The sequence below is a fragment of the Rhododendron vialii genome, chromosome 4a, assembly GCF_030253575.1.
Source record: "Rhododendron vialii isolate Sample 1 chromosome 4a, ASM3025357v1".
NCBI classification, from domain to species: domain Eukaryota; kingdom Viridiplantae; phylum Streptophyta; class Magnoliopsida; order Ericales; family Ericaceae; genus Rhododendron; species Rhododendron vialii.
In genome coordinates this window covers 5,801,847-5,828,063 of record NC_080560.1, presented here as the reverse complement: position 1 = coordinate 5,828,063, position 26,217 = coordinate 5,801,847, and the positions used below count along the sequence as shown (strand labels likewise).

Genomic DNA, 26,217 nt, shown 5'->3' with positions numbered 1-26,217 from the left:
CCCCCTTCTCTCTCCTTGTTACCACCACTTCAGACCACACCACCACCACGAAAGCCACTCCTCCACCACCATTGCGAGGTTAAAGAACCACGACCTGTAAGGCTGTAACCTAATACGTACCCCCACACGCCAGTTTCTAATACACTCCTCCACCATAGCCATAGGCTCTTCCTTCTTCTTCATCGCACAACCCAAATTCGGAGTTCCAACAATCCAAAGCCCCTGTACCAATTATTAGTATAAGCAGTCCGTACTTCGTGAGGTGCACTCTCCTCTAGCTTTCTGCTTCAACAATGGCTACTGTTATGCAAAAAATCAAAGACTGTGTTTCAAACCCTAGAATGAAGTGGCAGTGATTGAAGAGAATCCGAAATCACCTAATCCATCGTGCATTACTACAATGCGTGATGTCAATCGCGCATGCACGAAATGCATTTTTACAAAAAAAAAATGACGCGTTATAAAGGGTTCAGATTTTAAAACTTGAAAGTGTCATATATTTTCAAGTTTTAAAATCCGAAAATGCCTAAATTTTTCAGAAATGTGTATTCAAACATTTTCGAGTTTCAAATTTTTTTTAAAGGACTGTGTATCCAATTTTTTTTTTGTTGGTATTGGTGAAGGCCGGGGGAGAGAGAGGGGGGAAGGGGAGATTTCAAATTTTGTTTTGGAGAAAATTAACTTTGGGATAGGGAAGGGTAGAGGCTGGCCGATGATGGTGGTGGAGGATGATGGTGGTTGTGGTGATATGGTGGTGTGGCGTGTGTGGTGGTTTACTGCTGCTATGGTGGTGGTGTCAACGGAGAAGATGAACAAAACGACAGCGTAAAAGAACCCACAAGGGGAGAATTGCTTTCTAGGCCGGTATGGAAGGGCAAATATGGTAGTTCATAGATATTTGTTAGGTTGCATATAGCAAATTGTTATAAGATTTGTGACTTAGATTTAGAACATGTTACGTATAGTAAATTTGTAGTTGCAAATAGTCGGTCCCTTTTTTCTAATATGTTGTTGCCCAACCGACAATGGTTGGGAATTGATTCTCACACTCCTATTTTATTCAAATGCACTCTTTTTTCTTTTTGTTTTGTAGTATTGTTATAAGAGAAAAATGTATGAAGGTTAACTTTAAACTACCAGGACACCAGTTCCTCCTCGATTGTTCCAACTTTGATTCCTGTTGTTATTCCTAATCCTACATGAAGAAAAAAAATAGAGCGCACTCGGTCAAAAGAGGAGTGTGAAAATCAACTTCCTAAGTCTTTCATTTTTTCTTTTTGTCTAGACGATTGACATTAACGAGAATTTTTTGTGCCTAATTTTTATGAATTATTGATTCGTCTTGTCAAGACGAATCGAAAAAGTAAAAAATTATGACTTTTACCTAAATATGTTTTGAAATATCCAAGATAAAGCATAAAAGGTTTATCCAAAAAAGTTAGGCACAAAAATTGATTGTGTGAATTACTATGTAGAGAACAAAAGTAATCGAAGACATGTACTATGTAGAGAACAATTTTCTAATATGCTATACATAAAATCAACTCAATCGAATATCGAAAAATGCTTGATTAACAGATCTAATATTTAGTTCAAAATTCATAGTCCAAAATTGTGAACGAATTAATCAAACACGTATTTATATCCGATTAAGCTGTTTTTTTTTTTTATTTATTTATGAAAAAACCACTTTTAACAGAAGAATCGTTGGACTATAACAGAAAGGTAGCAGCTTTCATCTGTTGATTGTATTTGTATACTTCATCAAACTTACATGGCAAGAGAAATTTACACAGACAACAAAGTAGCTGTGGTTCTTAAATAAACAACCATCAGATGAACAAACAATACATGTAGTAGGAATCACTTGAAAGAGAACTTAAAAATGACAAACGACATGAAAAATTACTTCTTCAAAGCTAACAGCACACACATGGACAAACAGTATAGTACACAGGCACTGCTAACAGATTTTAGTTTCTTCGCCCCATCCTTTTCGGCCTCCTTTGAGTTTTCTTTGCCCATTCAAAGATCGCAACAAACCATTCATGATACCTTGTGGTCAGCGTCTGCCCAATAACCAACCCAACTATGAGCCCACTCCCATATCCCATCATTATGACCATCTGGTAGATGCCCGTCGAAAACTCTAAATCATTGCCTTGCGAGCTGTGTGCCGGTAGTGGTTAGGGTGACGTTTCTGAATTCTTGCATAACCTCGTCAGGGGGACACCACACAATACCATATTCCCACCATATGAACTATTATCAAATGTATCGAATTGTTTACCTCGAGGTATGGGCCCAGTGAGACGGTTATGAGAAACGTTTAGGACTGAGAGGAAAGTGAGTTTGGTTAACTGCTCAGGGATCTCTCCTGAGAGTAGGTTTCGAGACAGGTCCAATGATTCCAAGTCCGACAGATTTGCCAAGGATGACGGGATGATGCCAGTGAGGTTGTTTTTGGAAATGTTTAGCGCTTGAAGTCCACCTAGACTTCCAAGGGATTCTGGAATTTCACCACAGAATTTGTTGTCTGAAAGATCAACAGCTACAAATACACTTTGGATCTTCTCATAAAGTAGTTTTGTCCCTTTGTTGGATATTGTTATTGAATAGGTAAAATCCTCTAAATAAACAATATTTGCCACCCCTGTAGCTAGTGGTTTCTCCACTTGCATATATGTTGAATTCTCTTTCCCGACCAATTTCATTGCATTCCAGTTCTGGAAATACTCTGATGGCAATGTACCAGAGAAACCATTGTGAGAGAGGTCAATGATTCGCAACTTCGGAAACTTCAAATTGGTTTTAGGATTCTCAATGGCACCATGGAATCTATTAGATCGAAGAATAAGAACTTGTAACTCAGGAAGAGATCCCAACCAAAAGGGAAAAAAGTCCTCGATTTGATTATCTCCCAGAACAAGAATTTCAAGCGTTGTACAACTAGCCAATGAACGTGGTACCCCCCCATGCAATTGATTTTGACTCAAGTCGATCATCTTGATCCCCTTCACAGACATCTCGGGAACAGTACCGTGAAAATTGTTGTTGCTCAAATTGAGCAGCAATAGAGAATCACTAGTAGTACTGGCCAAGCATTGAGGAATGGCCCCGCTAAAGTGATTATCAGACAAGTCAAGCGCAAGAAGAGCACTATTTTGGCAGAATGATGGTGGGATTTCTCCGGTTAGTAAATTCCCAGCGACTCTATAATAAAGGAGAGATGGTGGTGGAAGAGGGAGTGGTCCTTGCAGCCTGTTAAAGCTGAAATCTAGGTATTCTAGATGCTTGAGTTGAGAGATTGAGCTCGGAAACATGCCAGATAATTGATTTTCTGAAAGGTCTAGATTGGTTAATCTGGTGAGGTTCAAAAGCCAAAATGGGATTTCACCAAACAACTCATTGTTGTTGAGAATCAACGTAGATAGCTGGGTCATGTTAGCAAGAGACTCTGGTAATTCATCCCTTAGTTTCGTATTGTTAAGGTCTAGTATAATGAGTTTTGATAGCTTTCCAAGGGGTCGTGCATCAAAAGAACCGCCGCCGAGTCCTAACCAAGTGAGTTTTGATAAGTTTGCTATTGATGAAGGAACCTGTCCCCAAAAATTGCTTCCAACAACATCCAGAAACCATAGCTGGGCCAGATTTCCTAGCGAGCTTGGAAGTGTCCCATAGAAATTGGACTCTCCTACTTCTAACACGGTCAAGGAATCAAGGTTCCCAATGGAATTTGGAAGCAATCCGGAAAAATTTGTCCTCCAAATCTTCATTTCCTCAAGTGAACTACCATACGAAAATTCAGGAAGGTAACCAAATAGGTTTTCATTGACCGACACACCTAAAACGCGTAGGTTTGGTAGACGAAAAATGCCCATTGGGAATTCACCACAAAGCAAACAATTCCCAAGATTAAGATGTGTCAGAGTGGTCATATTCGATAAAGCACTTGGCACTATAGAAGATACGTTCACCACATTGAGGTCTAGTACTTCAAGGTTGGTTAGGTTTTGGATTAGGTCTCTTAGATTGGGTTTTTCAAGTTTCAAAAGATATTCATTAGAAGCATGCAGGGGGTCAAAGTATCGAGACAGATCAAGGAAAGTCAATTGGGAAAGAGAGGAGATCTCTGAAGGGATCTGACCGGAAAAGTAAGAATTGTAGAGGTTGAGACTCTTTAATCTTGAAAGATTTTCAATTCTGGCCGGAATTTGAGAATAATTGAAGTGATTGTCAGCAAGGTTCAGCGTTTGAAGGTGAACAAGGCTAAAGAGGCTGCTGTTGGAGTTGATAGAACCAAAGAGGAAGTTGCTACTGAGGTCGAGACCAATCACACGACCGGTGTCATGGTCACACTCCACGCCATCCCACGAGCAGCAATCGCTAGCATTTCCCCATGACTCAACCTTTGGATAAGCAGAAGGGTCGCCAGAAGCAAACTTCTTGACGTGGAAGCTATGCTTGAACTGCAGCAAGGCTGATCCCCCTCATGAACGTTTGGGGCACGGTACCATGGAAGAAGTTGTAACTCAGATTGAAAAGCAACAGAGAACCACTACTAAAACTGGCCAAGCATTGAGGAATGGCACCGCTTAGGTTATTATCAGACAAGTCAAGTGCAAAAAGAGTTCTGTTTTGGCAAAATGATGTTGGTATTTTTCCAGTTAGTAAATTACCAGTGACTCTATAATAAAGGACAGACGGTGGTGGAAGAGGGAGTGGTCCTTGCAGCCTGTTAAAGCTGAAATCTAGGTATTCAAGATGCTTGAGTGGAGAGATTGAGCTCGGAAACATGCCAGATAGTCGATTTTTTGAAAGGTCTAGAAAGGTTAATCTGGTGAGGTTCAAAAGCCAAGATGGGATTTCACCAAATAACTCATTGTTGTTGAGAATTAACGTAGATAGCTGGGTCATGTTAGCAAGAGACTGTGGTAATACATCCCTTAGTTTTGTATGGTCAAGTGCTAGTATAATGAGTTTTGATAGCTTTTCAAGGGGTCGTGCATCAAAAGTACAATGGCCGAGTCCTAAGACAGTGAGTTTTGATAAGTTTGCTATTGATGAAGGGACCTGTCCCCAAAAATTGCTTCCGACAACATCCAGAAACGTGAGCTGGGCCAGATTGCCAAGAGAGCTTGGAAGTGTCCCATAAAAATTGGACTCTCCTAAATGTAACTCCTTCAAGGAATGAAGGTTCCCAATGGAATTTGGAAGCAATCCGGAAAAATTTGTTTTCCAAATCTTCAATTCCTCAAATGGACCACCATACGGAAATTCTGGAAGGTAACCAAATAGGTTTTCATTGACCGACACACGTAAAACCCGTAGGTTTGGTAGATGAAAAATGCCCATTGGGAATTCACCATAAAGGATACAATTCCCGAGATTAAGATGTGTCAGAGAGGTCATAGTCGATAAAGCACCTGGCACTGTAGAAGATACGTTCACCACATTGAGGTCTAGTACTTTCAGGTTGGTTAGGTTTTGGATTAGGTCTCTCAAACTGGGTTTTTCAAGTTTCAAAAGATATACATGAGTAGCATGCACGGGTTCAAAGTATTGAGACAGATTAAGGAAAGTCAATTGGGAAAGAGATGAGATCTCTGAAGGGATCTGACCAGAAAAATAAGAATTATAGAGGTTGAGACTCTTTAGTCTTGAAAGATTTCCAATTCCGGTTGGAATTTGAGAATAATTGAAGTGATTTGTCAGCAAGGTTTGGCCTCCGAAGGTGAACAAGACTGAAGAGGCTGCTGTTGGAGTTGATAGAACCATAGAGGAAGCTGCTACTGAGGTCGAGACCAATCACACGACTGGTATCATGGTCACACTCCACGCCATCCCACGAGCAGCAATCGCTAGCATTTGCATCAAGCTTCCATGACTTGATCTTTGGATAAGCAGAAGGATTGCCAGAAGCAAACTTCTTGATGTCAAAGCTACGCTTGAATTGCAGCAAGGCTGATCTCTCATCTTCATGGCATAGTGGCTGCGTAGAAGAGTATGAGTTAGTCAAAACATTAAGATTAAAGCAACAGAAGATCATCAGGAACATGTGAAGATACAAAGATGAATCCATTATGTATTATAAAAGTGGCTATCTTAGAGATACAAATCTTGGATGAGGAAGCTAATGCCCTTAACGTCTTTTATACACTCCGAGTGCTCAAAAGGCATCTAATAATGGACCCCTCCCTTTCCCTTGGAGTCTTTGGAGTTACTCCATTAGCTTTTGGAAAGAGATTTGCTTGTTTTTTTTTGTGGAGAACAAATGGCCACATGTACATCTATACAATCTTTCTGAATTTGCATTTTATATCAGTTGAAACGAAGGAAGTTTTACTTGTGGATACTAACGGTTGAGATCAGTAAGGATATTTCTGAAAAGGTGTCGTGTCACATTGTACACTGCTACGACACTTGTCAGACAATCCCTCATTCTATTTTGGTGAATGTATGCATTTAGTGAATTACTTTTTCTTAAATGATCTTGGTTTCTTTGATTAATTTGTTTTGACAGAATATTAATCTGCAATTCTGCATGACCTCTCTTGGTGTTTAAGTAATCAAATACTACTAGATTTTAAAAAAAAATTCATGTTAATTACACTTCTTGTTATTATGTAGCGTTTAATTGAATATCAAATTTCTCTCTCACACACACACATATCTACATTCATACATGTAGGTACAAATATATGGGCATATGGCTCTCCAAAATATAAGGTAAATTTACCATATTCAAGGTCTCCTCAGCATACCTGTCATGTCCTGCATAATTTGAATATCTTGTCCTATTACTTGACTTAATGCCTTCAATAGATTCAATATGGACCATATATGTTCCTAATCCTATCCATTTCGGACATGTTTGATGTGCATTTTACCGCCAAGATGCATGTGAACTCATTGCATTAGCGAAACATTATATCTAATGGGGACCAGTTACAAAAACTGGAAATAATCACCCACAAAAACGCTCTTGTCACTCAAACTTCTAACGAAACGGTCAACACACGGCAAAAGACTTCTACAGAAGAGCCAAACATGATCTACAGGTAAGAAGCTCTAATATAGCGGTTTGAACCATTTTAAGTGATGTCTATTGTTTAAAAAAAAAAGGGTCCAGATCACACACCATTCAAGGCACATAAAAAGAGGAAAGAAAAATTGATTAAAAGTAGTAGTAGTTCATACTTCTTATACAAACCTCGAGCAGAATTCATTCTTAAAAACCAAGTTTTAAAGATTGGGTGTGTTGGTAAAAATATCAAGATTAAAGCAACAGAAGATCATCAGGAACATGTGAAGATACAAAGATGAATCCATCATGTATTATAAAAGTAGCTATGTTAGAGATACAAATCTTGGATGAGAAAGCTAATGCCCTTAATGTGCTTTTATACAGTCCGAGTGCTCAAAAGTCGAAAGGCATCTAATAATGGACCCCTCCCACTCCCCTGTAGTCTTTGGAGTTGCTCAACTAGCTAACTTTTGAAGTCAAGTACTCCACCCACTGACCTTGTTGGAAATAGATTTGTTTTTTTTTTTTGCACAGAATTGATGGGCACATCGATCTACATCAATCCAATCTTTCTGAATTTTCATTTTATATCAGTAGTAACGAAGGAAGTTTTACTTGTGAATAATGCTAACGCGTAAGATGTAAGGATATTTCTGAAAAGGTGGCGTGTCACATTGGAAACTGCTACGACACTCGAAAATGCTATCCACACAACGTACGGAACACAACCATGAACACAATGTGCTGACATCATCACGACGTTAGCAGAAACGACGTCGTTTCGCTAAGAAACCAAGCGCGAGACGTTTCAGAAAAAAAAGACCCAACCTTCCCATCTGTCAAGACTAAAATCACCCAGGTCCCTCCTTTTCCTCCATTTCCCACCGAGAGCTGCTATTCCACCACACCCCCCTCCCCTTTCCCGGATTACCCTCTCTCTCTCTCTCTTCCTTTTCTTTCTTTCTTTCTTTCTTTACAGTTTCCTTCTTTCTTTCTTTTTTTTCCTTTTCTTCCCAATTTGATTTTTTTTTTCATTTTATTTCTTTTTCTTTCTTTCTAGTTTGAATTTTTTTCTCTTTAATAATAGGTTCAAGTCTAATTCTAGGCTTTGTAAAGTAATTGAGAGAAAAAAAAGTGTTTCAATTGATCATTTTTATCCGACTGTTTTATTATTATTATTTTTTGTCCTTTATAGATTAAAAAATATAGTTACGAAAATAAGTGTTTCAATTTTCAATTCGTTTGAACCCGTGCAACGATGTTATTTTTCTGATCATTTCATTCTAAATGGTTGTAATAAATTTTTGGCTTCAAGGCTTTTCAATGGACACCCTAAGAGAGTCTTGAAACTAAATAATGAGTCTTAGGGTGTTTGTTGAAAGGCCTTAAACCAAAAAATTCATTATGACCATTTAAAATAAAATAATAATAAAAAACGATCTTTGCTCTGATTTAACTGAATTGAAAATTAAAACACTTAATTCTTGAATTATATTTTTAAATATACAAAGGGTGTATTTATAGAAATTAAATAAATAAGATATAAGTAATTAAATAAAAAAATTAATTAAAAAGTATGGGGGACCCGAGGGCTCTGTTGTCCCCATTGGCACAGTAGCCCCTACGAAGTTTTTAAAAAAAATAGAAACCAGCCATTTGCAATCCTATGGAGTAGAAACGTGATTTGAAGCAACATACTACTGAATTAGTTAAGAGGATCTATGCTAAATAATGGTTAACAAATTTATTAAATTGTACTATAGTTAAAAAAAAGTAATCCTAAATATAACATTGGTATTTTGGATTAGTACGTCATTTGCAAAATAATCGTAATTAGTTCCCGAACACTAATTGTAATCTTAATGAATTTTTTGCTTCACGGCCTTTCAACAAGCACCTTAAGACTTATTATTTAGTTTCAGGACTCTTTTAGGGTTAGGGTATTCATTTAAAGGCCTTGGAGCCAAAAATTTATTACGACCATTTAGGATGAAATGATCAGAAAAATAACATCTTTGCACTGGATCAAACAGATTGAAAATTGAAACACTTATTTTCGTAACTATATTTTTTAATCTATAAAGGACAAAAAAAAGAAAAATAAAACAATTGTATAAATATGATCAATTGAAACACTTTTTTTCTCTTAATTACTTTACAAAGCCTAAAATTAGACTTGAACCTATTATTAAAGAGAAAAAAAAAATTCAAACCGGAAAGAAAGAAAAGGAAATAAAATGAAAAAAAAAAAAACCAAACTGAAAAGAAAAGGGAAAAAAAAAGAAAGAAGGAAATTGTAAGGGGAGAGAGAGAGAGAGAGAGAGAGAGAGAGAGAGTAGTTCGGGAAAAGAGAGGTGGGGCCGAGGGGTGTGTTAGTGGGGATTAGCAATTTACTTTCGAACCATGCTACTGGTATAGACAATCTGTGCACAGATTGTGCACATAATTTGTAGTGGGTCCCATCACAGGTCCCACACAAATGATCCGAGCCATTCATTAAATGTAAAATATTTTTTCAAGAGTCCCCGTAAAAAATCAGCTCAATCTAATACCTAGAAGTGCTCGATCCAATCATCTAAATTGTCATTCAGATTTTCGGGTAATGAAAAGTTAGATGATTAGATCAAGCACCTATAGGTATTGGATTAAACTGATTTTTTACAGGAACCCTTGAAAAAATGTTTTACATTTAATGAACGGCTCGGATCATTTGTGTGGGACCCATGGTGAGCCCCACCACAAAATCTGTGCACAATCTGTGCACAGATTGTATGTACCAGTAGCATTTCGGATTTACTTTCCCACCGATTCATCTCAAGATTTACAACAATCCCAATATCCCTTTTGCCTTCCTCCTCTGTACTAAAGGTATGTGTGAGTGTGTGGCATTTTTGTAGGTCTGTTTTGATTTGGGTAACATCTGTGTGGTTTGGATCTGATTTTGTAGGTTTTATGGTAGGGACGAAGGAGTAGAGAGAGAGGGAGTTAAAACGATGGCGCATAAGATAGATCACGACTACAACTATTTGTACAAGATCATGCTGATCGGGGACAGGGGGGTTTTTAAATCCAATATTCTCTCGAGGTTTACCCATAATGAGTTCTGCTTGGAGTCCAAATCCACCGTCGGAGTTGAGTTTTGTAACGCCCCGACTTTTCGAAAGCAAAATAAAATAAAATTTTAAGAAAATTTGCTAAATAATATAATTTTTCAAAATAAAGTTTAGCTATTACAGTCACAAGATAAATTTGTTGATTCAAAATACATTAATTTCAGAGCTAACTCTAGGCTTGATACAAATCCGAAACATACTCGATCTTCGTTCCTGATATTCTCTCCGTGTTGAACTGCAACATCTTTGAATCATCTCCAGTGAATCCTGCGCCCTCTAGCAAATTGATCACCAAAGCAAACAATTTGCCAGGATACAGACGTATCCATGAGTGATAAATCACCCAATAGAATAATCCAACACAACCACCCCTCTTACATTACAGATAGCAAGCAGCATGATAATAATAGCGCGAAAAAGCAAGACAAAGTTTGTTCCACATAAACCAGTTTATTACTATCCATTAACTTGTCGTGTAATCTAAGATCTCCTCCGCGGGATCTTTCCTCCCTCAACCGCTAGCCATGCTCGGTCCCATGAGGTCACTTCCTTTTGCTGTCGCAGATACATCTAAGTTATGTACCGAGTATGCATCCCAATAACTACAACAAGGGGAAAGCTTATCATGCCTGAATCACAACTAGGGTTCGCCTATCTTATATACCACTTCACCATCATCACTGGACGCACGCCAGTTTATCAAATCATCACTGGACACACGTCAGTTTATCAACTCATCACTGGACACACGCCAGTTTATCAACTCATCACAAATCTCAACATCACGCCTGCAGGCAATCTAGAAATAAAACTTTCCAATTCATCCATTATCTAGTATCGTCTAGGTAAATTCTACTCGCATACCACCCCATGTCTCTAGGGTCCAATCTATCACTCAAATCGATGCAATATACAACAAATCAATAATAATTAAAACAACTAATAAACAATGTAATCACGCAACTTATTATGAACGGGCCGTTGCCCTTAATCTTGTATAGTCACAATGTCAACAATAAAGTAAGAGTTTTAAAAGGAATTTAAAAGGAAAATTTTCTAGGCTTTTATTAATTAATTCTAAGATAATAGATTAATTAAAAACTAATTAAATACATTAATTGGATAAAAAAATATTGAAACATTTATCATGACTTTAATAAAAGTCCTAAAGGTCCTATGCAATCAGTGGAGTGTCAAAAGTTGGGTTCGAAGGGTCAAGGGATTTATTTAAATAAAGATGTTAAATAAAGTGACCGAAAGTGAAGTAAATAGATAATAAATACTTTACAAAATAAAATATGTTACGGTTAACAAAATTTCATCTTCAGAATATAGAGAGTCGAAATAAAATTATTCGGACATTTATAATAACGTTTATAAGGTCGTAAAGAATTTTTAATTGAAAACACTGTAAAAATAATAATAAATAGTAAATTAAATAAAACAAATATTCAATTAATAAGATAACATCTTTGAGGTGTGAGGAATCAAGGAAAAATAGTTTGGATGTTGAAAATATTATTTGAAAGGTCGTAAATATTTTTTGTTTGTAAACTTTGATAGATAACGAATAAATAATTTAATAAATAGATAATTAAATAAAAACAATGTGATCTTAACAAGTTATGATCTTTGGAGTGTGAAAAGTCTAGGAAAAATAGTTCGGGGGTCGAAAACGATGTTCGGAAGGTCGCAAAGTTGTTTCGAAACGTTTAAAACTAACTTAATCTACCAGATAAATTAAACTGATATAATTAATACGTTTTATACGAATTTGATATTATATTGTAAGAAAATAATATCAAATCAGTAGTTTGTTATAATATTAATATCATAAAAATTGTAAAATAAATATCAAATAGGTTATTTTCTTCGTAACTAATTTCAAATAAATTGTCGGGCTCAAAAATAATATCACTTTGGTAAATACGACAGAAAACGCGCGTTAAACTATATTTTTTTCGTTCGGGACATAGACATATAAACACTTAATATACTTGGAGAAGAGGTTGGGTAGGATTATAATACCTTGAATCAAATCGAATTGATTTAAAAACGAATCTTTGAATTTTGGGGAAGAAGACTTCGGGTTTTTTTTTGATCGGGAGACTTTGGAACCAAATTGAACGATGCTTGGTGATGCTAGGAGTAGAAGGAAGAGATTGGAATGGTCAGATTGAGTTTCGGTTGGGTCTTGGTACGAAACTCACTTTTTCTCTCTCTTTCTTTCTCTCTCTAAAACTCCATGGATTGAAACTTGGTTTTCTCTGATTTTTCTCTCTCTTTTGGATTGGTGGGGCGTGGGGAATATTGTGGTGTAAATTTCGTGGGTCAATGGGGTGGGGTATTTATAGGAGAATTTTGGTGGAAGAGAATAAGAGTGAATTTAATAGGGTTGGGTTCATGGGATTTAGAATAGATGAATTTGGCTTGGTTTTAGGGTTAGGGAGGAAGTAGAGACTGAGTAGGAGACGGAGAGACGGAAGGAGTTTGAGGTGAGGGAGGAGAAGGAGTGTGCATGTACGCATGTATGTGTAGGAAAATTTTAAAAAAAATGCATGTATATATTGTATGCATAATTGTATTTAAAAAAAAGAATTGCATTAAGGAAAATAATTCTAATAATATTATATTTAGAAAAAAAAATTGGGTCAAAAATCCGGGTCGTTACAAGTTTGCTACCAGAACTCTTCAGAGTTCTCTGTGATTCGCCGGTGGTGGCAGGTGGGAGGCCCCTTTGAGAGAGAGGGAGTTAAAACGATGGCCATAAGGTAGATCACGACTACAACTATCTGTTTAAGCTCGTGCTGATCGGGGACAGGGGGGTTGTGAAATCCAACATTCTCTCGAGGTTTACCCATAATGAGTTCTGCTTGGAGTCCAAATCCACCGTCGGAGTTGAGTTTGCTACCAAAACTCTTTAGAGTTCTATGTGATTCGCCGGTGGTGGCGGGTGGGAGGCCCCTCTCTCTCTATCTCTTCTCTGTATTTTAATCGTGAAAGTGGAGATGACCTGTTTCTCGCGCTGTTCTTTTCATTTTTTTCTCTTCTTCTTGGCAAAACAACGCCGTTTCACACTGACATCATGATGACGTCAACACGCTGTGTTCCTAGTTGTGTTCCGTACGTTGTGTGAGTAGCATTTTCATACGACACTTTATCCCCGGCCGGTTATTTTGGTGAATGTATGCGTTTACGGCCTCTTTGGATGCCCAGGTGAGAAAGGGGAAGAAAAGGGAGTGGTCTCCCTTAGTAGTGAGAGAAGAAAAGAAAGGGGTGGGGTTTCTCACCATTCCATCCAAAACGCACGTGAGAAATCAAACTCTCACTCCCATCTCCGGCGACTGATCTCTTCTCCGGCAACTCTCCGGCGACCTTGAACTATTCTCTCTCTTCTTCGGCGACCTGAAACTCTTCTCCCTCTTCTCCGGCGACCACACAGCCACTGGTCCGAAGACGAAAAGACGCCGGCGTAGCCGGCACGCGCTGCCGGAAGTTGAGCGAGTGAGATCTACTCTCACTCACGCTTTCCAGTCGCCTGTCTCTTCTCTTTTCTCACGGAATCGCGCCAAAAGTGGCGAGAAACAGAAACGGGCAACGATGAGACTCTCGTCTCCCACCCTTCCTCACCCTCTCTCGCCTTGTGGATCATCCAAACGGAGGAGAGATTGAGTTCTTCCTCCTTCTCCTTTCTTTTCTCCTGAAATCGCTCAATCCAAACGAGTTGTTAGTGAATTAATTTTTCTTAAATGATCTTGGTTTCTTTTATTAATTTGTTTTGACGGAATATTAATCTGCGATTCTGCATGACCTCTTGGTGTTTAAGTTATCAAATATTAAATTTTAAAAAATATTAATTTGTTTTGACGGAATATTACACTTGTTATTATGCATCGTTTAATCAAATTAATCTCTCTCTCACGCGCATGCACGTGTGTGTATATATATATATATATATATGGTAGGTAAATAGCATAGTCAATGTCTCCTCGGTGTGCTTGTCATGTCCGGCAAAATTTGAATATCTTGTCCTGTTTCTCCCAACACGTGGACTCAGTGCATTAGTGAATCATTATATCTAATGGGGACCCGTAGGAAATAATCACCCATAAAAATGCTCGTCACTCGAACTTCTAACAAAACGGTCAAAACATGGCAAAAGACTTCTACGAAAGAGCCAAACATGATGGTATTCTACAAGTAAGAAGCTCTAACATAGTGGTTTTTGGACCATTTTAAGTGAATAATGAGCACAAAACGACATGCGAGCATGTCACACCTTTCCCTAGTTAGAACGAAGTATTGTAGGCTGAACTATGCGGCTCGGACTATGTGTCCCCTCGAGACGGCTTGGGGCTAAGTTGGAGTGATCCGTGCCATCGGACAGAGACTCTCCCCCATATCCACGGGAATAAACTAAAGGTCAAGCGCTCAAGCTCGGTGAGGGCAGAGCTCAGATAAAGGATCTCACTCCATCTGCTCGTTGGCTCAGCCGAGGAACGAACTTCGAGGTTCGGCCAAGGCCAATGCTCAGACAAAGGATCTCACTCCGTCCCTCTCCTTCAGGGGCACCTCTATTGGCGCTAACCTTCAAGGCTTGGCCATGTTCAGTGCCGTGTTTCCCCCACGCGCAGGGAGCGGTTATGCCAAGAGATAATGATTAGTGCACATGAGAGTGCTAGCTCACCCCAAAAACGGTAATCAAATCAGGCCTTGTCAGTGACATCACAGACACGTGTAGGGCGCATGTGTGTACTTGGAGAGCAAGCAAGGAAGACTCTATAAATATCCCTTGATAGCAGCCCTAAAGAGGTACATGCTTCTCCCCCACTAGAACCCTAGTACTTTTCCTTTTGCTCTGCACATTTTCTCATCCACACGCCGGAGGAGCTATTTGGGAGCTCCTCCAGTGTGGTCTTTAGTCATGATTTAATCGGTCCTACAATTAGACATGTAACTGTACCCACGTACAAATACAATGCAGCAGGGATAATCCAAGCCATTGGGATATTAAGGACTACTCCAATAAGTTACACAACCGTCAACCAATCAAATCATTCACTCAAAGATTTCTTGTTCATCATCCTCTGGTCCCATTTTCCATTATATTCCGGTCGGTCACTGTTGCTCAAAAGAACACGCCAATTAAAAGTCATGGTGAATATTATTTCACCATTCTAACTGACAGAGCATGGGTACGAGACTACGAAATCGCCATAGAGCAAGACATGTCTCGCAAATGCCACGCATGATCGTCAATTGCAACTATTGGCCCAGCAAAATTCAACTTCTGATTTTTTTCTTGCACACAACTAGGTGAACAATTCAACGCTTAAGCAACTAAAGAGATACATACCGTAATCCCTCTTAACCTGATGCTAGCTGTAACCTGAACAATATTCAGGACTCCGTTGTTCCCTCTAGTATCTATGCATTAGCTATTAACATGTTGTCTGAAACCGTGACGAGTGACAGAGCTTTAGAATACAACTCTTTTCAGATAACTATAGTGAACAACTGAAGCAAGCGCAATCGAGACGTACACTTTAGATAAACAAATCAGGTCAATGTACTAAATTCAATCAAGGGCTCTAGATTTAGTGGTTCAAATCGTGGCTCAGTAACCATCTATCGTGTTTCGTACAACAAATGTGGTCAAACCTTGCTCTAATTGTTATGAGAGCTGTCAAAGCCGCGTATTATAGCGATCTTTGCAAAACACTACTCAACATTTGGCACTGCTATACCTGCCACATCATTTCTTCTCTCTATCTCTCTCATTATGGAACCCACAAATATCTTTTCCATTTTACATTTTGTGAGAACAATATAAGATATTACATTTGGATAATTGAGCAACACTGTCAAATTATGGCATTTTTGCTATTGTAGCACATCAAAATTTGACCTCAGCTTTGCCATTTTGGCACTAACCATTGGAGATGCTCTGACAAAGTTTATCGAACTCTGAACGCTTACAATAGATAATATCAAAATATTCGACTTCTTCATAAATTTTGAACCCCGGAACTTGTAGAAATAAGCATCTGACAAGTCAGAGGGACTTGAGTCTCTTTTTCGGGAAAATGAAATCGAAACAGCTGTGGGGTTTCCTAGGGGACAAACCCCGGACTTTGCTTTTGTCAACGTATCAAATACAACAAGAAGTTACATTCATCAAGCATGGATATGTATGTACGCATTCATAAATGGGAAAAATATTGAAAAATTGGGGCCTCACAATATTGGGATGTTTATGACAGGAACTGCAACCAAAGCATCTTTGTGAAGCTAATGGTGGAGAGAATGCAATGTGCCAAACCTTGAAATTGAGTTAGCAACAGAAATCAAAAATGCAGATTGATGCAGCGCAAGCGTACGGAAACACAAAATTAGCACAAGTTAAGATCCGTTGATTCGCGCACAAATACCCGGAAATTAAATCCTTCTCTAAACCTGTTGATTCTTAGAATACCCAGGAATAAAGGCATCAAATACTTTGTTGATTCCGCAGAATACCAAAGAATTTGGAAGATAAAAGAGATTCTCTCTCTAAAACTCAATAATATTCAATCCACCGTTGTGCATAAGACTTGCATACATATTAATACTAGACTAGACTCAACTCTCTTGATATTCCCAAGACACAATAAATACCCTAGAACCAACCTTTAGATAAATGACTCCTGTATTTACGAAATGACTTTAAAGACTATGACCCATTAAATAGACACTTAGACTATGACCAGAAATTAAATATCAGGTCGCGCTTCCATTATTTCCCCTGCTCAAAGCGGTCCAAGTACCGATTTGCTATTAGGTCCGCATCATCCTCCCCGGGTTGGAGAGAATTCGCCCTCGAATTCGTAGGCTCTTCATCAGAATTGTCACCCCGATAAGGAATGAGATGCTTCACATTAAACACGTCGGAAGTGCGAATATGACTTGGAAGCTTCAGTTTGTATGCATTTGGATTAATCTTGGCAACAATTTCCAATGGCCCAATCTTCCGTGCGGCCAACTTGTGATACTCTCCCACTGGAAATCGATCTTTAGTCAAAATAGCCCACACAAAATCTCCAACTTCAAATTCCATTGCTCGCCGCTTTTTATCCGCTGTTTCTTTGTACTTGGCAGAAGACTCCTGCAAACGTTGTGCCGTCACCTTATGAACTTCCCGAAGGTTACTTATGAAATCTTCAGCCTTGCCGTGAACACGCGTAAAATCTGGAACAGGGATCAGATCAAGGGGTGCCCTAGGGTTGAAGCCATAAGTCACAAAGAAAGGGCTAAAACCAGAACTTCGAGTGGTAGAACGGTTATACGCGAACTCTGCCTGGTATAATTTTTGATCCCACGACTTAGGATGATCACCCACCAAACTTCGGAGTAAATTTCCCAAGGACCGATTGACCACCTCCGTTTGCCCATCAGTTTGTGGGTGATACGCCGTACTAAAATTAAGCTTTGTGTTGGCCAATTTCCATAAACATCGCCAAAAGTGGCTAAGAAAACGAGTATCTCTATCAGAAACAATGAATTGTGGCAACCCATGTAAACGATAGACCTCCCGAAAGTAGAGTTGTGCCACATTAACCGCGTCGGTAGTCTTCTTGCACGCAATAAAGTGGGCCATCTTTGTGAATCTATCCACTACCACAAAAATAGAATCATTTCGCCTTTGTGTCCGAGGTAAGCCCAAAACAAAGTCCATACTGACATGGGACCAAGGCTGATCCGGAATAGGTAGAGGCATGTACAACCCTACATTAGTCGCCGTACCCTTGGACACTTGACAGATTCGGTACCCTTCCACAAACTTCACAACCTCCTTACGCATTGTTGGCCAAAAATAGGAATCGACTACCAGCTTTAAAGTCTTATCACGCCCAACATGCCCTTCGTCATGTAACTCCTTGATGATTTTAAGACGCAAGCTTCCTTCAAGTATACACAGTTGATTGCCTCTAAAAAGGAAGCCATCTTGCATGATAAAAGCTGTCCGCTTTCCTGCTGCCACATCCCTTGTAATAGGCCCGAAATATGGATCAGAAGATAGTAAATCACGAATATAATCAAATCCAACTACCTTTGTATGCATAGTGACCAGCAAGTATGAACGCCGACTGAGTGCATCCGCAACTCTGTTTAAAGCTCCAGATTTGTGCTTTATGACAAAGGTAAACTGTTGGATATACGCAGCCCACGAAGCATGTCGTGCAGATAACTTATCCTGACTATTGATGTGCTTTAGTGAATCATGATCAGAGTAAAGTATGAACTCGTTGTAAGCCAAATATGAACTCCAATGCTTCAAGGCTTGAACAAGCGCGTAGAATTCCAGATCATAAGTACTATAATTCAGCTTTGATCCCCCCAACTTCTCACTAAAATATGCCACAGGCTGGCCATTTTGACTTAGAACAGCCCCAATGCCAATCTTCGAAGCATCGCAATGCAACTCGAACGGCTGCGAAAAATCTGGTAAAGTAAGAATGGGGGCCTCTGTCAATTTCTGCTTCACGTAATGAAAGGCCTCTGTTGTTGCATCGGTCCATTCAAATTTTCCAGATTTCATACAATCTGTTATAGGAGCCATAATCGTGCTAAAATTCGAAATAAAGCGCCGGTAGAATGATACCAACCCATGAAAACTTCGAACCTCATAGATAGTCTTTGGAACAGGCCATTGCTTCACTGTGTTGACTTTGGACTCATCAACTGACAACCCATCTTTCGAAACCACGTATCCCAAAAATAGAACGCTGTCCGTCATAAAAGAGCACTTTGGTATGGCCGCAATGAACTTTTCCTGGCGCAAGACTGTAAGAACCTCCCGCAAATGGTGAAGGTGTAAGTCAATCGTAGTACTATAGATCAGAATATCATCAAAATAAACCACAACGAACCTGCCTATGAAAGGACGAAAAATCTGATTCATTACTCGCATAAAGGTACTCGGTGCATTGGATAAGCCGAATGGCATAACCAACCACTCATATAATCCCTCGCGAGTTTTAAATGCCGTCTTCCACTCATCACCTGGTCGAATTCGGATTTGATGGTATCTGCTCTTCAAATCCAGTTTACTGAACACTCGTGCACCACTCAGTTGGTCATGCAAATCATCTAATCGAGGAATAGGAAATCTGTACCGATAGTTATCTTGTTAATGGCTCGACTGTCTACACACATGCGCCATGTCCCATCTTTCTTTGGAGTGAGTAGAGCAGGCACAGCACACGGACTAAGACTCTCCCGAATATGGCCTTTGGACAGCAGAGTTTCCACCTGTCGTCTTAACTCCTCATGTTCCTTTGGACTCATTCGGTAGTGTGGACGATTCGGCAGGCTAGACCCCGGAAATAAGTCAATTTGGTGTTGGATATCGCGTAATGGCGGTAATCCTTCTGGAAGATCTTTTGGGAACACATTGATGAACTCTTCTATTAATGGCTGCACAGATTCAGGGACTGGATTACTTGCTCCACACTCTTTTCCAATCAGAACATAAACAACTCCCGATTTCGTGGCCTCTTGCACAAACTCTTTCATGGCTAAGAGATTGTTACTGCTCTCCTTAACAAGTTTCGGCTCGACCTCCTTGCTTGGTAAGAGCACGATCTTCGTTTTGTCAAACCAAAAGCTGTAAGTGTTCTTCTTTCCATTATGTTGAGCATCCCGATCATATTGCCAAGGCCTTCCCAGTAGTAGATGACACGCATCCATATTAATCACGTCGCACCACACACTGTCCTTATATTTTGCACCGATGGAGAAAGGAACAAGACAACGTTTAGACACCGTCACCTCAGTTCCCTTTTTAAGCCATGACAACTTATAAGGGTTCGGATGCGTTTTGGTTACCAATGCCAATTTTTGAACTGCCTCGTCAGAAACCACATTCTCGCGGCTTCCAGAATCAATCACAAATCGGCACACCTTGCCACCGATAGTACATGTGGACTGGAAAATATTGTTGCGGAGCCAATTGTTGTCATCATCCTTTCGGGGAGTAAAACAAGCTCTCCGAATGACTAACAAGGGACCATCATCACCCTGCACAAATTGTTCCTCATCTTCGCCAGTTGCATCAAACTGTGGCTCCTGTTCGTAACCTTCTTGTTCCTCCACATAGTCCTCAAATTCTATGAACAGTCCATGGCCTCTTTTCCTGCAATCAGCCATTCTATGTCCTGGTTCACCGCACTTAAAACAACGCGCTTGACTGCTGTTTGTCGTTGCACAGGTCACTGGGGTAGTTATCGCACCTTTCACATTAGTAGCTTGTGAAGCCTGGCTGCGATTTGGGGCTGAAAGGTTGGCACGACCACTATTACCACCTTGGAAAGTTGTTGGACCTACTGTTCTCCGTCTGAATTGTCTCTCTAATTCAAGTGCCTTCTGATGTGCTTCAGAAACAGTGACTGGATCAAAAAAATTAAGAGCATCCTTAAATTCTTCCCTCAAACCTCCAATATAGCGAGACACCAATTGGTCCTCTGTTTCAGCAAGATCAGTGCGTGCCTTGAGTTGATAAAACTCAGCATTGTAATCATCAACAGATCGAGTGCCTTGTCGTAAATTCTGGAATTGCTGATACAACACCCTCGTATAGTTATGGGGTAAGAACGTTGCACGCATATGTTTCAGCAACTTCTCCCAACTGTTAATCTTTATCTTTCCCTGTCGAACTCGTGATTGTTTGAGTTGTTGCCACCAAGCAGCGGCACGTCCTCGGAATTTTGTAGCCACAAGAGGAACTCTCTTGTCAAGGGGAACATCCTTGAACTCTAAAATCTCTTCTACTGCAGCAATCCAATCCAGAAACTCTTCAGGCTGCATGGCTCCCTTGAATTCGGGTATCTCAAGTTTGAAACCTGATTCCCATCGCCTAGACTCCACAGCCACGTGTTGCCTCCTTTGTGACCTGTTGAGAGCAAATGGGTTGATCTCGTTGTCCTCGAAATCATCCTCGTCCTCTGCATGACGTGGACTTTGAACCGGTTGTTGTTGTTGAACCACGGTCGTCAAGGTAGCGATTTGCTGAGTTAAAACATCGATTTGTTGTTGTAACCTCACATTGTTGTCACTCTCATAAAGCTCTTCCATAGAACGTTGCTTTCTCGGAGCCATGATCAATCAGGAACTGAGCCAAGCTGGCTCTGATACTAGCTGATGCAGCGCAAGCGTACGGAAACACAAAATTAGCACGAGTTAAGATCCGTTGATTCGCGCACAAATACCCGGAAATTAAATCCTTCTCTAAACCTGTTGATTCTTAGAATACCCAGGAATAAAGGCATCAAATACTTTGTTGATTCCGCAGAATACCAAAGAATTTGGAAGATAAAAGAGATTCTCTCTCTAAAACTCAATAATATTCAATCCACCGTTGTGCATAAGACTTGCATACATATTAATACTAGACTAGACTCAACTCTCTTGATATTCCCATGACACAATAAATACCCTAGAACCAACCTTTAGATAAATGACTCCTGGATTTACGAAATGACTTTAAAGACTATGACCCATTAAATAGACACTTAGACTATGACCAGAAATTAAATATCAGGTCGCGCTTCCATTATTTCCCCTGCTCAAAGCGGTCCAAGTACCGATTTGCTATTAGGTCCGCATCATAGATGAAGGAATCCCAAGTAAATGGAATAAGAGGCAAAAATCAAAACGGCTTTGCAAGCAGGTTTTTTGGGTTTTGAGGAATAGAAAGACTAATTACATAAGTAGCTATAGTTCTTGAATCTTGATCATGAGTTAGAAAGCCACACTGATCAGGAAATACAGAAACTACGCTGCAAAATAAACAACCATCAGACCTTGTAGGCTAGGGGTGGCAAACGGGCGGGTTTGGGTCAAATTGGGTAAATTGTTAGTGGGTTGGGTCTTTAATGGGTCATTGACCCATTGAGACCCATTAACTATGAGTCTAATTATCCATACCCAACCCGACCTATTTATTTTAAAGCAAACCCGACCCGCCTATTAACCCAATTACATATATACTAAAAATTATGATCAAAAAATTAGAAAAGTAAAAAAAAATTATGATCGAAACTCATAAATTTTTTCAAAAAGACGAGAATAAGTAATTTTTTTTGTCTTATTGATTTTTTTTGTCTTTATTCAAAAAATTATAAGTTTCGATCAAATTTTTTTACTTTTCCGATTCCTCTTATCAATACAAATTAATGAGTCACAAAAATATGACACAAAACAAAAAAAATGCAAAAAAAATTTGAATAAGTACAAAAAAAATGTCAATTTTTTAATCCAAACCCTTTATGGGATTACCATGAGAGAAATTTCACGGGTCCATTCGCGCAATTAATGGATGAGATGTGTTTCCAATTTTGACTGGTCAAAATAATTGTTACCGGTCACAATTGATTTTTAATTCGGACCATTCAAAATATTTTTGGTCTCGTGTGATTTAGCACAAAACAATTGAATAAAAGAGAGAGAGAAAGCCATGCTCCTGGGGGTTTGGGGGGGCGGGAGAGAGAGCGAGAGAGAGAGAGAGAGAGAAGAGAGGGGGGGGGGGGGGGGGGGGGGGGGGAGACAGAGAGAGAGAGAGGGGGGGCGGGGAGGAGAGAGAGAGAGAGAAAAAAAAAGGGGGGCCGTACTCCTTCATTTTCCAATTGCAAAAGAGACCAATTAAGAGATGAAATTTGGTGGGTTACTTTCATTGCCCATTGGGTCATTTAAATTGACCCAATTGATGCCCAATTATGACCCAATTAATAATGGGTTAGCTGGGTTTGAACCCATTCTTACCCAACTAATAAATGGGTTGGGTTGGGTCTATTTTCTAATTGATGGGTCTGAGTTTGTTAATGGGTCTGGACTCAATTTGCCACCCCTATTGTAGGCATCACTGGAAATGAAAACGTAAAAATGACGAAAGACTTGGAAAGTACTTGTTGAAATCTAAGAGCACACACATTGACAAACTGTACACTACAGACACTACTTATAGATTTTAGTTTCTTCGCCCCTTCCTTTTCGGCCTCTTCTGAGGTTTCTTTCCCCTTTCAAAGATCGCGACAAACCATTCATGATACCTCGTGGTGAGCGTGTGCCCAATAACCAACCCAACTATCAGCCCACTCCCATAGCCAATGATTATGACGATCCAGTAAATACCCCTCGAAACTCTGAATCATCGCCTTGCGAGCTGTGTGGCAGTGGTGGTAAGGGTGATGTTTCTGAATTCTCGCATAACAACGTTAAAGGGGCACCACACAATGCCATATTCCCACCATATGAACTATTGTCAAACGTATCAAATTGTTTACCTCGAGGTATGTGGCCTGTGAGATGGTTTCGAGATATGTCCAACGATTCCAAGTCCGTCAAATTTGCCATGGATATAGGGATGACACCAGTGAAGTTGTTTTTGGAAATGTCTAGCGCTTGAAGTCCACCAAGACTTCCCAGGGATTCTGGAATTTCTCCCATGAACTTGTTTGAAAGATCAACAGCTACAAATACACTATGGATCTTCTCATAAAATCTTATTGTCCCTTTAACAGATATTGTCACCGAGTAGGTAAAAGTCCTTGAATAAACATACTTAGCCTTTTCTATAGATTGTGGTTTCTCCTCCACTTGCATATACGTTGAATTCCCTTTCGCGACCACTTTCATTGCATTCCAGTTCCGGAAGTACTCTGATGGCAACGTACTAGAGAAACCATTGTGAGACAAGTCAATGATCCGTAGCTTCGGAAACTTCAAATTGGTGTTAGGATTCTCAATGGCACCATGGAATCTGTTAGATCGGAGAACAAGAACTTCTAACTGAGGAAGAGTACCCAACCAAAAGGGAAAAGTGTCCTCGATCTGGTTATCTCCCAAAACAAGAATTTCAAGCATTGTACAATTAGCCAATGAACGTGGTACCTCCCCATGCAATTGATTTTGACTCAAATCAATCAACTTGAGCCCTCTCATAGACATCTGGGGAATAGCACCTTGAAAATTGTTGTTACTCAAATTGAGCAGCATCAGAGAATCACTACTAGTACTGGCCAAGCATTGAGGAATGGCCCCACTTAAGTTATTATCAGACAAGTCAAGCGCAAAAAGAGCACTATTTTGGCATAATGATGGTGGGATTTCTCCGGTTAGTAAATTACCAGCAACACTGTAAAGAAGGATAGACGGCGATGAAAGTGGGAGTGGACCTTGAAGCCTGTTAAAGCTGAAATCAATGAATTGTGGTGATATCCATGGAATGGCATTTGGATGCTGCTCAAATCCTGTAAGAAAGTTTCCATGAAGGTCGATATTTCTCATTGTTTCTTTACTTGTGTTCCACAACCAAGTTGGTATTTGGCCATGAATACCATTATTAGCCAAATTCAGGACTTCTAATTCATCCTGGAAGCGCAAGAATTTAGGAAACTCCTTCAAGTTGCATGATGCCATTCCTATACTATTGAATTTTGGTAGAGTAGCATTGGTACTGTTTGTTTCGAGCACCGTCAATTTGTTTCCGGACAGATCCAATAGATAAAGGTTTTTGAGATTTTGAAAGATATCTAGCTCTACTTTACCACTCAAGCTGTTTGAAGAAAGATCAAGCAATTCAAAATGTTTGAGTCGAGAGATTGAACTCGGAAACATGCCCGATAGTTGATTTTCTGAAAGCATTAGATAGGATAATCGGGTGAGGTTTGGAAGCCAAGATGGGATTTCACCAAATAACTCATTGTTCTTGAGAGCCAACAGAGACAACTGGGTCAGATTAGCAATAGATTCTGGTAATACATCACTTAGTTTCGTATTCAAAAGTAGTAGTGTAGTTAGTTTTGATAGCTTCCCAAGGGGTCGTGCATCGAAAGTACCGCCACCGAGTCCTAAGACAGTGAGTTTTGATAAGTTTGCTATTGATGAAGGAACTTGTCCCCAAAAATTGTTTTCAGTAACATCCAGATATGTGAGCTGGGCCAGATTACCTAGCGAGCTTGGAAGCATCCCATAGAAATTGGATTCTCCTAATTTTAACACGTTTAAGGAATCAAGATTCCCAATTGAATTTGGCAGCAATCCAGAAAAATTTGTCTGCCCAATCAGCAATACCTCAAGCGGACTACCGGGTGAAAATTCAGGAAGATAACCAAATAGGTTTTCGTTGTCTGACACGCCTAGAATCCGTAGGTTTGGTAGACGAAAAATTCCCATTGGGAATTCACCATACAGCAAACAACTCCTAAGATAAAGAATTGTCAGGGAGGTCATGTTTGATAAAGCACATGGCACCGTAGAAGATATGTTCACAGTACTGAGGTCAAGTTCTTTCAAGTTGGTGAGGTTTTGAACTAGGTCTCTCAGACTGGGTTTTTCAAGTTTCAAAAGAGATCCAGTAGAATATGGGTCAAAATATCCAGACAGATCAAGGAAAGTCAATTGGGAAAGAGAGGAGATCTCTGAAGGGATCTGACCAGAAAAAAAAGAGTTGTATAGGTTGAGACTCTTTAGTTTCGCAAGTTTTTCAATTCCGATCGGAATTTGAGAATAATTGAAGTGATTATCAGCAAGGTTCAGCCTCCGAAGGTGAACAAGGCTGAAGAGGCTGCTGTTGGAGTTGATAGAACCATAGAGGAAGCTGCTACTGAGGTCGAGACCAATCACATGACCGGTGTTGTGGTCACACTCCACGCCATCCCACGAGCAGCAATCGCTAGCATTTTCCCATGACTCAACCTTTGGATAAGCAGCAGGGTCGCCAGAAGCAAACTTCTTGATGTGGTAGCTATGCTTGAACTGCAGCAAGGCTGATCTCTCATCTTCATGGCATAGTGGCTGCGCAGAAGAGTAAGAGTTGGTAAAAATATCAAGATTAAAGCAACAACAGAAGATCATCAGGAACATGTGAAGATACAAAGATGAATCCATCATGTATTATAAAAGTAGCTATCTTAGAGATACAAATCTTGGATGAGAAAGCTAATGCCCTTAATGTGCTTTTATACAGTCCGAGTGCTCAAAAGTCGAAAGGCATCTAATAATGGACCCCTCCCACTCCCCTGTAGTCTTTGGAGTTGTTGG

At 39.7% G+C, this 26,217-nt stretch overlaps 1 protein-coding gene across 1 annotated transcript; it reads right to left on the bottom strand.

The window, feature by feature from the left end:
- Nucleotides 1-18: 18 nt before the first annotated feature.
- Nucleotides 19-6,841, bottom strand: LOC131323573 (receptor-like protein 6). The gene is made up of 7 exons (XM_058355425.1): nucleotides 6,740-6,841; nucleotides 5,741-5,992; nucleotides 4,573-5,616; nucleotides 2,244-4,469; nucleotides 2,056-2,126; nucleotides 1,138-1,195; nucleotides 19-222 (listed from the first exon to the last, which is right to left on the bottom strand). Exons 1-7 carry the CDS (start codon nucleotides 6,839-6,841, stop codon nucleotides 19-21), a joined length of 3,957 nt encoding a protein of 1,318 aa, XP_058211408.1.
- Between the last annotated feature and the right edge of the window lie 19,376 nt (nucleotides 6,842-26,217).

Coding starts and splice junctions, on each gene's coding strand:
- LOC131323573 (XM_058355425.1), bottom strand. CDS start 6,841: ATGGTCCATATTGAATCTATTGAAGGCATTAAGTCAAGTAATAGGACA. Junction 5,617..5,740: donor ACAGCAGCCTCTTCAGTCTT/GTTCACCTTCGG, acceptor TTTTCTGGTCAG/ATCCCTTCAGAGATCTCATC. Junction 4,470..4,572: donor GTGCCATTCCTCAATGCTTG/GCCAGTTTTAGT, acceptor GCCTTGCTGCAG/TTCAAGCATAGCTTCCACGT.